Source organism: Labeo rohita, chromosome 9, assembly GCF_022985175.1.
Source record: "Labeo rohita strain BAU-BD-2019 chromosome 9, IGBB_LRoh.1.0, whole genome shotgun sequence".
NCBI lineage: Eukaryota > Metazoa > Chordata > Actinopteri > Cypriniformes > Cyprinidae > Labeo > Labeo rohita.
In genome coordinates this window covers 31,249,879-31,264,791 of record NC_066877.1, presented here as the reverse complement: position 1 = coordinate 31,264,791, position 14,913 = coordinate 31,249,879, and the positions used below count along the sequence as shown (strand labels likewise).

Sequence of the window (14,913 nt, the reverse complement as noted above, 5' to 3'; positions counted from 1 at the left end):
AAAAAGTCTTTCGCACATGTTTCATAATGAAAGATGGTTGGTGTAAAAAAAAAAAAAAAAACATACGAAAGCTTACAAGTGCTTGCGGGAATAATGAGCCTTTTTGGAATATTTTGACACTGTTTGAGCCCAGCTGAGACACATGCTGGTGGAAAGATTGTTCCATTAAATCAGAGCCAAGAGAAAATGTGCATCTTGCCCATGTCAGTAAAAGTCAAGCGTACTTAGAAGATATAAATCACCAAATGTGGGAGACTCATCAGAGGGGAACTCTAAACAAGAGCTCTGGAAACATGATAAAGTGAGCAAATGGACCGCAGCCATAAGCATGTCAGCCGAACAAAGAGACCACTTAAATATTGTGCTTTATGAGACCACCTCCTCCACCTCCTCAGCCCACCGTGGCTTATATTTCTCATCAAGATAAAGAATATCCTTCGGCCTGCTTTCCCCAATCTGTTTGAAAGGCATTGCGCCATTAATACAGGCATTGTTTGGACTCCTTAACCAAAACTCACAGGTTCTCTGCTTTTCTCAGAACTCTGCAGGGATGGAGAGAAGCGAGCCCTCTGTGATTTTAGCCCGTGTCATTGTGTGTTTAACGTTCGCAGGTAATCACAACCTCAATGTATGTCTGTGTGAGAGATGCAACAGACTCTCCGTCTTCTGTGTGTAGCAAACTAATGCAATTAGTTTAGAGGAAATGGCCATTTACAGACGTGAAATCATCCGTTTTGTAAATTATACATCTTTTAGTGGCTGTCGAAATGGCTAATGCCCCTTTTCTAATGCTTCTTCTGTTACTTCGTCCCAGGCATGGTGGAAGCGGGAAAGGTTTGTGACAAAGTCACCTATGATGCCGCCGTTTATGAATATTGTGTTGAGCCGTTCTCTCAGGCCATGGCAAACACTGACTACCAACACAACTGTCCCTGGCCAAGTACTAGAAGGTGAGATACTAGACTGTTATATCCACCTTTTTTTTTGATGTAAGAGTTCGGGTGGTCATTTGTACATTTTATGGGTCTGGCTTCCAGTCTCATCCGCGTCCAGCTATTTTTAGCTGTACAAAACAGCTTGTTTAGCTGCTTGATATTGCAAACTGTTGTGTCTTAACATGTTTTAATGTATTATCTTAATTGTGAACACACTTGTTTGTAGTGCAAACAGTTTTACCGTTTACTGCACGTTGTTATTCTTATCGTTATTTCCCTATAGCGGCTAATAAACAGGAAGTCTCACCCGTAAGCTTCCGCGTTAAAGAAAAATGTGGATTGGCTTGACAAAGCCAAAATATTGTTATTATATGAAACTGAGGTGCTGCAAAATCCCCAAATCCTTTCTTTCCTGGTGCCTTCAAATGGGATTATCGTTAACTAAAACTAAAGTTATTGTTAAATTAAATATAGTGTTGAAATAAAACAAAATATAAATATTGAACTGAAATAAGACAGAAGCACTATAAAAAATAAAAATATAAACCTAAATGGCAATATTAAAACATAAATGAATGAATAAATAAAAATGATTACAGCACATTAAAATGTTCTTAAAAATTAAAATGAAAATAAACATAAAAAGCTAATTCAAAATATTATTAAAAGTATAACAGTATATAAACAATATGAAAATAACACTGCTTTTATACAGTTCACCAAATGCAGCACTGACCTTCAGACTGTTTAACGAAAGCCGATTTTTTAAAATCTTATTTAAGATGTTTATTTTTATTAGTTTATTGTATTTTTGTATTTTACAGCAACTGTATTATATCATCACATTTTATTTATTAATTTCATCATATTTAAAGTTTATTATAATGTTATATTTTATTATAATTTATTATTAAATGCTATTTCATTACTTTATATTTAGATTCAAGAATTGTTTTTGTCACATACACTTATATGCTATGGAAGCCCATTTCCGCCACAGAATAAAAACGTAATAAAGGTAATTTTATTTTAAAGGATTTTTAATCGCACAATTTTGACTTTTTTCTCAAAGTTGCGTGATACAAACTCGCAGTTCTGACTTTTTCTCAGAATTGTGAGATATAGACTCACAACTGTGAGTTATAAAGTCAGAATTGCGTGATATAAATTTGAAATTTTAAGTTATAACATCAGAATTCCGAGATATAAACTTACAATTCTGACTTTTTTTTTCTTAGAATTAAGAGTTTATGTTTCAGGCTTATCAGTTTCTGAAAGGGTGGAGAAAACATTTCTCATATCTTTTGCTGTAGACATTATAATAATTTACATTGTTGAGTCCATGTACTTTTAATACATTGAACTATTAATACATTTGTTAAATTAACATTAAATAATAGTTTTGGGGGCATTTTTTATGGAAGAAAACGGAGTGGAATTGCAAGTTTATATCTCGCAATTCTGACTTGATACACAATTGCAAGTTATGTCAGAAGTGTGAGATATACAGTAAACTTGCAATGCTGATAACACATTAGTTTTTTCGCCTCAAAATTGAATCAAGAGTTTATTAAGCGACTGCAGAGGACACGACAAAAATACCACTTTTCCCCCAGTCAAGATCTGAATGGCTTCTCTCCACACAGAGAGTCTGTAGTCTTTAGTCATGGGAAAATCAAGTTGTTCTGCTTCCCCAGGGTCTTTGTAACATCAGATTTTTATGAACAGTCACGCCAAACCCAGAGCATGACTCTACACTCTTCAATCTTCACGACAGCTCATCCATGTGGGTTGTCTTAAACCAAAATATTTAGTCCAAGTAATTGCGTATCCCGATGAGCCAACAAATTACAGCCTACCTTCAACTTTACTTCTCTGTAGTGCCAGGACCGTCGCTACAATTCAGGGGGCCCAGGACAACATTTTTCATGGTTTGGCCCCTACTTTCTACTAATGAGTAGGTTATACAAGTGGTTCTCAAATGGTGGGTCATGACCCAAAAAATGGGTCACAGTGCTATACTGAGAAAGCAGGCGAAAACAATACTAAAAGCGAGCAATAAAATGCAACTAGCTATATAATGATGTATCGACTGTACTATCTGTACGTTATCGTTGGGTTAATTGCATTTTAAAGGGGTGCTATTATGCTTTTTCACTTTTTGAATTTTAGTCAGCGTGTGGTATGTATTTTTGGGCATAAAAAAGATCTACAAAGTTACAAATCTTAAAGTCCACTCCAAAGGGAGATATTTCGTTTAAAAAATAGATATATTTTCAAGAACTACAACGAACGGCTCCTTTGGACTACAGTGTTTGTTTTCCGCATGCAATGATGTCACAATGCGGTCTATTAGAATATCATTAAATTAAATCCCTCCTACGGAAATTCGAATTGTTGGGGTGGTGCCATGACGAGGTGGGGAATTAGCCTAACTTCAGCGATGCAGCGCGGAGAGCCGCTTCAACGAGCCACAGCGCGGCAGGTATAAACACAAGTATTGACTAGAGTGGTCGCTTCAGAGCAGTAACGCGCCGCAGATGCGTGCAGTACAGGGAGTCAAAACACATGCCGAATCTGCAATCTACTCCGGTTGCTGCATCGGAGCCGTAACGCACCACAGACATTTGGAGTGTGTGGTAAGAGATTTATTCATCATACAGTGTAGATAGCTTCACTTATAACGCGAGTGTTTTTCAAAATGCATAAACTTGCACTAGACTAGGCTAGGCTGATCAGTGATGATGTTCTTTGATAATGTTAGGCTGCTTTTAGCCTTATGCCGGAGCTGGTTTCGGGCAATTAAACTAAGTATGTAAATAATTAAATAAATTAGCACTGGCGATCTCGCAGGCTGACGATAGGACCCAACACTACTGTAGCATACTATTTACTCACCCTCCATGCATCCTAGGTATATATGACTTCCTTCTTTCAGATTAATGCAATCGGAGTTATATTGAAATTTATCCTGACACTCCAAGCTTTAGAACGGCATAGATGGGTGTTTCTCCTCATCAGTCCAAAACAAGTCCAATAATGTGCATCCATCCATAATAAAAAGTGCGAATCTATGCGTTTTTGTAAGAAAAATATCCATATTTAAAACGTAAAAATCACTTTAATCTAGCTTGCGCTAACAGTTGCACAATGAACTTCTTTGGCAAGGGGCGTGGCAGTACTGAAACACCGTCTAAGCTGTTCACCAATCGCAATGCTGTGGGACAGCTAACCAATCACAACACATTTCTTTTTTCGGAAGGTGGGCCTTCATTAAACCCGAAACTAATCGAGACATTTGTGCCAGGCTGGGAGAAATGTATTGTAATAATGTAAATTATGTTAAAAATAATGCGTTTTTCGAACCAACAAGCATAAAAGCATGTTCTAGTACACCCCCAAAACAAAATCAAGACTTTGTAAAAGAGCATAATAGGACCCCTTTAATTATAAACAGGCTTAGCAGTTTGTGAGTAGGGTGGAGAAAACATTTCCCATATCTTTTGCTGTAGGCATTAAATTAATTAACATTTTTGAGTACATGCACTTCATGGAACTATTAATACATTTGTTAAATAAACATTAAATAATGTATTTATGTAAGCAAATGGAGTGTGTGTGTGTGGGGGTTTGTAATGAAGTTTAAAGGGATAATTCATCCAAAAATGACAGTTTGCTTAAAATGTATTCTCCCTCAGGGCGTCCAAAATGTAGAGGAGTTTGGAGAAATTTTGAATTGCATCACTTGTTCACTAATGGATCCTCTGCAGTGAATGTGTGCCGTCAGAGTCCAAACAGCTGATAAAAACATTAAAACAATCAACAATAATCCACACGACTCCAGTCCATCAATTAATGTCTTTTGAAGTGAAAAGCTGCATGTTTGTAAAAAACAAATCCATCATTAAGATGTTTTAACTTTCACTTCTAGCCAAAATATGACTCCATAATTCATAATAATGCTTCCTTCAGTAAAAAAAAAAAGTCCATCTCCTGCTGTCCTCGCACATCAAAACATTCACCAAAATATTTCTTTTTTTGCTTGTAAACTGAGCTTGATCTATGCATATTTCTCTCCTGATTCAGACAAGAAAAATTTTTCACTATAGAAATCAGTATTATTGATAGAGGACTTGTGTTTACCCAGAAGCAGCAGTTAGAAGTTAAAAAGACTTTAATTGATGGACTGGGGTGGTATCAATTACTTGTGGATTATTGTGATGCTTTTACCAGCTGTTTGGACGGCACCCATTCACTGCAGAGGATCTATTGGTGAGCAAGTGATGTAATGCTAAATTTCTCCAAATCTGTTCTGATTAAAACAAACTCATTTACATCTTGGGTGGCCTAAGGGCGAGTACATTTGTACACATTTTCTACTCCTTTAAAAAAAATAAATTCACCTGCTCTTTCCTTTGGTCTCTCAGGCAATACGACAACCTGATGCTGTGCCTGGAGAATGTGGCTAACTTCACATGCTGTACACACACTTCCTACAGACACCACACAATGCTGGACATCCATAAGGTTTATTTCTCCATGTGCTCATATATAAAGGACCCAGGATTTCCCATCCTGTTGCTACTCATCATGCCCTGCGTCATCGTCCCATTAATGATACCGTTCCTCTGGGAGCACTTCAACCTGCATGAGTACAGATTGCCAAACAACGATTAATGATTGACACTGTGTTGCATTTCAGAATAGACAATGATAGACCTCACAATTTATCTGCAATGATTTTAAAGGGGCAGTTCACCCAAAAATGAAAATTCTGTCATTAATTACTCACCCGTAAGACCTTCGTTCATCTTCAGAATACAAATTAAGATATTTCTGATGAAATCCGAGAGCTTTGTGGTGCTCTCAAAAATGGCGGCAGATTGGAGACGCAGAGGAGGAGAATTGTTGAGTAAAGCCATTATATTTTTCTTTGTGCACAAAAAGTATTCTCGTAGCTTCATTGCATGTTGAACCACTGATGATACATGGACTATTTTATCTATGTCCTTGCTACCTTTCTGGGCCATGAACATGTCAGTTGCATTGCTGTCTATGCAGCGTCAGAAAGCTCTAAGATTTTAGCAAAAATAATTTGTGTTATGAAAATCAGTTTTACAGTTTGGAACGACATGAGGGTTAGTAATTCATGACAGAATTTTTTTTTTATTTATTGGGTGAACTATCCGTTTTAATGCACTATTTAATTTTTAAAGTGTCCTAAAGACTATATTATTAGATTACATTTACATTAATGCAATTAATGCATTTGAGAGACACTTTGCATTCAAGGCACCAAATATTGTGTAAGTGCTCAATGTAAATTCATTTTGTGTATATCTTATTTTGTGTCATCCTAATATGCTGATCAAGAAATACTTCTTATAGTAAATTGTTGTGCTGTTTAATATTCTTGTGAAAAAAAAAATTGTGTAAGATTCTTTGAATTGCAAATGAACATTAATTTTATGAAATGTATTTTACTTTGTAAATGTCTTAACTGTAACTTTTTTTTAAAAAAAAAACAATTTTACTGTGTCCTTGCTAAATTAAAACAGCTGACTGAACCCAGACTTTTGAGCAATAGTGTATATATAAGCTGGATGGTAGCCAGTAGACAGTAGTACAAATTACATTTGTTTTCCCACCTACATGTGAAAATACTAAATATTATATTAAATTATAATGTCATATATAGGCTATAAAATCAGTAGTACATATGTACATACAATGAATAAATACCTGACATTTGTTTAATTTAGTTAACTGATAAACAAGGGGGGGGAAAACACTTAACGTAGCATACATTTGCCGAGTTTCAGTTCAATTTTGTGACAGAAAGGAAACTCAAATGGCAGAAAGCGACATCCTGTTTGTTTTTTGTTTAAGTTGATTTTGCTGGTATGAGGAAAGTTAATCACGTTAATCACGACTAATCACGTGGATTGAGGGTGAATTGCCTGTATTCGTTGTAAGGCCTCATGCACCGAACTAAGATGCCCATACCGTGACGGTTTGGTACGAATACATGTATCGTTACACCCCTAATATATATACTGCTACTGACCGGCCCTACATATTCACTAATTCATAGCGGTGACTAGACAGTAATTTACACAGTCAATGCACAGACATTTGAAACACATAATAAATATTTATTTTGAGACAAAAAAATAACAATTTGTTTTACAGTGCTCTGAAAACAGTTTTTTTTTTTTCTTTTTACAGAATAGCAATCGGTACTGCTATTAAATATCCACATAACATCATAGTATTTTCAGTATTGCTAATGCTAAAGTAATACATCATTTTTACCATATGAACTTAAAATGTTTGTCTTATTTTCTGACAGACAAACTACACGTCTTTATGACCAGGCAACACTTTTTGAGATCTACTAGAGGTCTTTCTGACACAGTCTAAAATGATGCAAACTCAAAAACACTACATGAAATAAAGGACCTGTTTTCTGTTTGTTTTTTTAAGGTGTTAACTAGGGGTCATTTTATGTGGATCTAAAATACAAAGTAAATTAGTATTATTTGTAATAGCATGTAACAGAGGTAAGTGTTTTTTCTTTGTACAATGAGTCTCAGTAGTCTGAACTGATGCACTGTTTACAACTGAGTAAAATGCTTTGTTAGAACCAAAACACTGGCTTTAGGGTTGTTTGTGTCTGTGTGCACTTCTGAATGGAAAATATGTTGGGTGTGAATGAGATTAATATAATCTGACTGCAAATATTTCTGATTGTCATCCACTTCATCACAACGGGAAGAAGAATGGCGTACATTTAACACTCACGACATGAAAGCAAGTGTAAGTTCAGACATGAAGTTAAACACTAACACATCTTTCACAGCATCGGGTGGGTGGTCTGGACGATCAGGGTGGCACCATCCACCAAAACCCGACTCATTCAGACGCTCATTTTGCTGTTGCTCCATTCATACTACTTCCTTTTCATCCTAAAAACCACACGCAGGAAACAGCAGTCTAGAAGTGCTTTTTATTCTCTCACATAACCAAGTTCACACAGAGTGTTTTCTTTTTCTCATACGACCCTAAAATAAGAGAGGTACCTACGGCCTTCGACTATAGAGAGCTCTTGGACTTTCACCGCAGGTGAAAGTCTACCAGATGGTTGGACGAGTAACCCGTCTGTAACCATGAAAATTGTCACTGTGGTTGCAGACACAATGAACAAGAAATCTACATCACTCCATGTACATTCACTGTGTCACATGTCTGTGGCTCATGTAGGGATTCAATATTAAAACGTTTTTTTGTGCTTAAAGGACCTAAGCTGCAGGGAAATTCAATGGCAAACATGTTGGTTGCTAATAAACAAAAGCAGACAAAACTGGTTCAAATAATAACAATAAATAATAAATAACAATGCTGAAAGCAGCAATTACGAGGTCAAGCGCTGAAGGAATTTGATTTACATTTGCAAAACTGGGCTAGTAAATAAATTTAGGACTGGACCAACCACCTTCCGATCTCTTAATCAACAGACAGTCACAGAAAAAAGGTTTTGAACACAAAACTTTCATGGAATAGCTTTTATCCAACATGTTCTGAAATAATCAGAGACAAATATGGAGGGAATTTTAATAAATTCATAGGAACAGAAGCAAACTTAGTAGATTTTGGCCCAGAACTACTCAAGTAGCTTAAAGACATGGTATCAGTAATTATTACCATAGTTTGGTGTTTTCATTCTTTCATTTTTGAGCTTAAGGTAACAAGTTTTCTTTTGGTACCCCATAGTGTTGAAAAATTTACATGAAAATTAAGAATGGTAGAATGACTCAAGGTATCAAGAGGCCAAATACTTTAACTTCTGGCCAAATTGTTTAAAAGTTATAAGCAAATACTCTTGGCCAGTAGGTTGTACTGTCACCAAATCATTCAGTCAGTTTTTCTTGAATGCAATGCATGGTCCACCCAAAAAAAAAAAAAAAAAAAAAAACAATAAAAATAAATAAATGATAAAATGATTTACTCACCCTCGCGTGGTTCCAAATCTGTCTGTTTTTCTGTGGATCACAAAAGAAGATATTCTGAAGAACGTTGGGAACCAAACAACATCGGAACCCACTGACTGTCTCAAAATGTCCCACAAAAGAAAGTCAAATTGGTTTGGAATGACATGAGGGTGAGTAAATGATCACAATATTAGTTTTTAGGTGAACTATCCCTTTACCTGATCTAAAGATTTGTAAGCGGCATGATTATTCATCACAAATCCAAGATGGCGATCAATCTACTATTTGCTAAAGTGTCCAAAAAAATTGGTTTAAGGCTTCCATAGACAGAAAAATAAAAGTATGAAAACCAACAAATACAAAAAGGTGCATCCAAAAGTTCACTTTTCGGGCTCTCAAATGTGACAACACAACACAGTTGGGCCAGTATGGTCACAATCCATGGATTAAACCAATTATGTAAATAGTGCAATAGACCAGTGGTTCCCAGCCATGTTCTTGGAGTTCCCCCAACACTGCACATTTTGCATGTCTCCTTTGTCTGACACACCCGTTTCAGGTCTTGCAGTCTCTAATGAGCTGGTGATCTGAATCAGGTGTGTTTGATTAAGGAGACACGGAAAACATGCAGTGTTGGTGGGGCTCCAGGGATGTGGTTGAGAACCCCTGCAATAGACAGATCTGTGCAACTTAGCATTTACTGCTAATTCACAGTGGAAGATGAAGATTGACACATTCAAAACCCAAAAGCCCCTGAAAACAAGTCTCTCTGTTTCCTCTCTCACGTTCCTTTCTGTTGCATGGATTGTATTTATTGAGCAAAACCAAAGCAAGCCTGCAGAGATTGAGTGTGACGGCAGTGTGAGCAGCAGTGGCAGTGCAATAAACTTCACACCATTCAGAATCTTCAAGATAAACAAGAAACTAATAACCCCAGGCAGACAACAGCTATGAGAGTCAACGAGGAGCTTCATTTCAACGCAGTTGGAAAGAAAAATCAAAGAGAATATCTCTTGAATATTTCCATATTATTATTTCCCAAGCATGACTGACAAGATTAAATGCATTGAAAATGGAGCAAATGCTCTAAAAATGCTCCACGTTATATAGTTGCTTTTCAAGGTCAAAAATCTGAGCTGCTATCCACATTCATTTTATACCAACAACTTTATATTGCAACAACTGTCTTGTTTGTGTTTTTTCTTTCTACAACTGACCTTTCGCAAACAGCTTGATTGACAGGCGATCTGACCAATCACAGAATCCACCATTTTGTCTGACAAACAAATCAGACAGGAGAGTGTATTAACATTGGTGGATCTAAACTTGAAAAGTTGTATTGACATCGTTCCACAGTTTTTGTGGTTGCCAGAATTTTACCGTAAAAAATATGGTAGCAACATTTTAGATTTTACAGATTTATTTAAATTTACATTTAAATACCGGAATTGTATTTATTGATATAATGTTAAAGGGGTCACATGATGCGATTTTGTGTTTTCCTTTGTCTTTGGAGTATTACAAAGTCTCAAACCAAAAGAGATATTCTTTATAAAAGTTAAGACTCAGCCCCACCTTCCTAAAATGGCTCATTCAAACACACCCCCACATGTCCACGTCATGGTGTGGGAAGATTTGCATAATACCACCCAAATGTATACGTAAACAAAGAAGGCGTAACTTTTATTCTTACTGCAGTATTGTTGCAGCTATGAATTCTAAATGTGTTTCGTTGCAAAAGTGAAAGTACTTTGTTTGGCCTTCCAAATGAGTACACAACTAGAAGTCAGTGGTTAAGTTATATTTACAACATGAACAGAACAATACAACGCATGTGCAGTGCATTTTACGGAGGACTGTCTCCTGAACCTGGGAGAGAAGCGTACAATATGCCAGCTGTACACACTATAAAGTAGGGAAATTCTAACTTTGCAAGGACAGTCTGGCGCTTCTGACTCACAGCCTGTAAGTACATTTTCATATTTAAAGAATTTGCTAGTGGCTATTCAAACGTGAGTTTTGAGCAGTGTAGAGCAGTGCTTGTTTGTTGTTTCTACAATCACAGATGCAAACATGGTGTTTTGTTTATGCGGCACGATGCAATGCAACGCATAAAAAGACAGTATGAGTCATTATAATCAGTAATTATGTCCTCACTGGGTGCAACAAATACCTAATTAATAATGGATTTTATTGTTTTTGTCTTGTCATGCCCGGACATGGCATCACAACAAGGTTAAGCGGCGTAACATTTCTGTCACACGGTTGAGGTATTCGGCCAGTCACAACACACTGAATAGATGGCTAATCCGAGTACACTGTGCTTTTCAGAATGATGAGCTTTGTAAAAATCAACGTGTTTTTGAACCTCACACTGCGTAAACACATTTCATTACACCAAATATATAAAATAATGTTCTTTTTAGCAACATCATACGACCCCTTTAATATACCAACCTATGGAAGTACGGAAATCTGTTTTGCGACTTTGTAATGTACTGATACACACTAAGAGCAGGTGGCGATGAAAATAAATATATAAATAAAAAAAAGTCACATGATGAACTAAAGCCCATCACAAGCAACTTTTAAATACTAACATATATAGAAGGTGCACAGTATCATTCACACAAACACTACACACCATTGTGGTAACACTAGAAAAACTAAGAAGAGACATAGTTGTTTCAACGAAAAAACATCAAATGTGAAATAATGCAGGGAATTCTGGGAACGTCAAGTTATGGTTATTCACTGTAAATTATGCATTCTTTTTCCACTTCTAAAAACGGTATACTACAGCAAAATTACATGTAGTGTCCAATACAGTTTTTCCACCGTATATAGTAGGGGAACTTACCATTAACTATTTGATAGGTTTTTACTGTAGCATTTTACAGTGTTTTACCAGTAAAATCATGGTCATTTTTTTACAGTGCACCATTTTTCAAGTTCAAGGAAACCAATGTCAATCTACTCCAGTCTGGTTTGTTTACCAGACAAAAATACCAGTTTGAGTGTTATGATTGGTCAGATCGCCTGTCAGTCAAACTCCCTGTCTAGGGTCAATTTCATGAAGTCAAAATTTATCCTATTACTTCATTAATGCATAGTCCTGGCCTCTGTGCACATTTTACTCCAACAAAACAAAACATAAAAAAGTGTAACAACCAACTCTGCCTCTGAAACAGCTTTCCATTTGGCTGACATCACTATCACTCATATATATTAGCCCCGCCCCTTTCCCAGCTGTCACCAATTTGCCATTTAACGCTCACTTTTCCCAATCCTGTTTAATCAGTCAAATCCAAAGGACATTTTTTTCCATTTACATTATGTGAAACCTTACTGAGAACTCCAACAAATATCCTGAGTTGTGAAAGTAGCCACATCTGAGCAATAACATTTGCCTTTGGAAAGCTAAGATTTGTTGCTAAAGCTAAGATCTGTTGCTTACCGTTCGATGAGCCTGCCAAAGGCTTCACACAGTGGGAATCCGATTCTACAGCTTACAGCCAGCTTGTCCTCATCCAATTTCATCTCTCAGCTACATCCCTATTGATAAATGCTGAGGGAAAAAAAAAAAAAAACCAACGTTCTACCCTTTTGGCGTTCGTACAGAGCTATCCGATGGCTCAACTAAGGTTACGTGGTAAAACACGTCTTGATGTGTGGCTTCACATTAAGTGCTTCAAAGACCTGCCATTCACAACCACAGATCTCCACTTACTGCTCTCAGGCTTGAGAGCAGCACTTAGGCTTGTGCTTTCCAAGAAACTAAACATCTATTCAGAGTAGCACAGCACTGCATGACAGATATTTCTTTATTGCACAATTTCCTCTTGTTTTCACACTAAAAACTGGGGAAACGACGAGCAAAAAGAAACACATGTTGAATATGTGTTTGTGATGAAATGAGCTAGTCTAGCGTGACTAGGCCTAGAAGTCTGTATTACGCACAAACAAATTCAATACACGCATGGAGGCACGATATTTACAGTCCAAAGGGCAGCTTTCTCTAAAGGCAATTGTCCGAACTCAAAACATGAGTGTAATGGAACAATTCTGCCTGTTTTCAGGTTTGTATGAGGCTTTTCTGTTCAGAGGAAATTTCACGAAGGGATAAAGATGAAGATGTTGAAGGTGAAGTGTGTTATTTCTTTTTTTTTCACCAAATGGAATTGCAAACAGGTTACTTGAAAATTCCTCCCCAAACTAGTCCCGCCCCAAACTCAGCTCATTGGCTGATCGTGTCGGGGTTGATTATGGTGCTCAAACAAATAGAGCAATGTTTTAATGTTGTTGCATATGGAAAAAAGTATTTTAACAGAGAAAATACACACATCACCTTTAAAGTCTTTAAAGGCAAGGGAAATGTGGATCTGTTGGCTTAGTGAATGTGCTTCCTTTCAAAATATTTAAAGTTTGTCGCTACCCTCCATGAACCTGGCTAACAATTTGGCAGCATGTTTCATCGAAGCCAAAAACTGTCTAAACTGTAGCGATAAATGCATCCATACACACTGGCAGTCTGACAGCCTTTGGAATAGCATTGATTCAAAAAAGTTAGCATTTACTGTATGCAATCAACGAAATTCAATTTTTTATGGCTTTAACCTATTCCAGTGAAACTGTTCCCGAATACACTGCAGTATAACAGCATAAGGAATGGAATTAGTGCTTTGAAAAGGGTAATATTGAAAACGCGCACACAAACGCACTAATATTTATAACAACAACATGGGCAATAAATCCTATGTTAATACTAAATGCTAAATTTATATGTAGCAAGAACAACTGAGCTGCTCAAAGAAAATAAAAAGGATTTTTTTTGGGAACCTTCAAGACAAACCAAAACAATAGATGAAAATTAATGAATACAAATTACTTGATTTAAAAAATCGAAATAAAATATGAACCCGTTTGGAAAGAAAATCATGTTTCTGAGAGCTAAATAACTTCTGATGAAAATAAAATAAAATAAAATAAAATAAAATAAAATAAAATAAAATAAAATAAAATTAAAATTAAATTAAATTAAATTAAATTAAATTAAATTAAATTAAATTTTAGCAGTGAATCTGTTTGGAAGGGAAATCATATTCGGAGAGCTAAATAACTTTTTTCTCCATTAAAGGTGCTGTAAGCAATGTTAGCCGTTTTGCTAACTCCCACAAGTCACTGAATTCAAAATGACTGACAGGCTGAGAGTGATATCTGTCAGGAAGTGTCATTTTCTCCATGCTATTCCATTAAAAAAATTACTTAAAGCACCCTTAAATGTATTGTAACTACTGCATAACATCGATCAAAGTAATCACTACTGCATAAAGTACGTCTAAAGGGACTGCACTACAGTTTTCAAGCAACAGGACTGCACAGCAAAGGAACTGACCACTCTAAGGGCACTGAGAGGTCGTGCTACTATAATATTCAAACCCTGTGGTCAACGCCTACAGTACAGTACAAGGCAACTAAGATCTACAGGCAGTAGGTCTGGTCCGCATGGGTGCAGTGCATTCGGATGGGGTGAACTGGGATTGGGGTGTAAGAACCAATCTATTGGATTAGTCTCACCATCATTGCACTTTGGGAGGTCTAAGGTGCACGGGTCATATCTAATCATATATTCAAAGGTCACTGGGCAGCAGCAGACAAACATGTAGGCCACTTTTTCGGAGGAAAAAAAAGGAAAAATAATAATAATATCCAAAACATGATCTGTGATTCTTTTTATAATTCAAAGTACACGTGAAATAATTCTGAAAGAGGGCAGTGCATCAGAGTTCATCCGATTCCGTACATCTTTCCCGTTATCCAGAGACCTGTATTGGATTGGTCAGTGAAGAGATGAGCCATGTGACCTGCGTCTAGACAAGCATGTGGATCTCGTTGTATTCATCCCGTCCGTCTTCATCAAAATTGGGCGAATCCTCATCAGCATCCAACTGCAAGAACAAAAACTATGTTTTAAAATGAAATCAACA

General features: G+C 36.5%; 1 protein-coding gene across 4 annotated transcripts in view; it reads right to left on the bottom strand.

Annotated features, from left to right (window-relative positions):
- Positions 1-7,433: 7,433 nt before the first annotated feature.
- Positions 7,434-14,913, bottom strand: part of slc4a3 (solute carrier family 4 member 3) — a 97,975-nt gene continuing 90,495 nt past the window's right edge. For 3 of the 4 annotated variants that reach the window (XM_051119031.1, XM_051119032.1, XM_051119034.1), the window contains one exon: positions 7,434-14,874. In XM_051119031.1, the coding sequence (XP_050974988.1) occupies positions 14,797-14,874 (78 nt within the window). In that variant the 3' untranslated portion in view covers positions 7,434-14,796. The remainder of the gene's footprint in view (positions 14,875-14,913) is intronic. The other variant, XR_007828405.1, reaches the window with a different exon arrangement.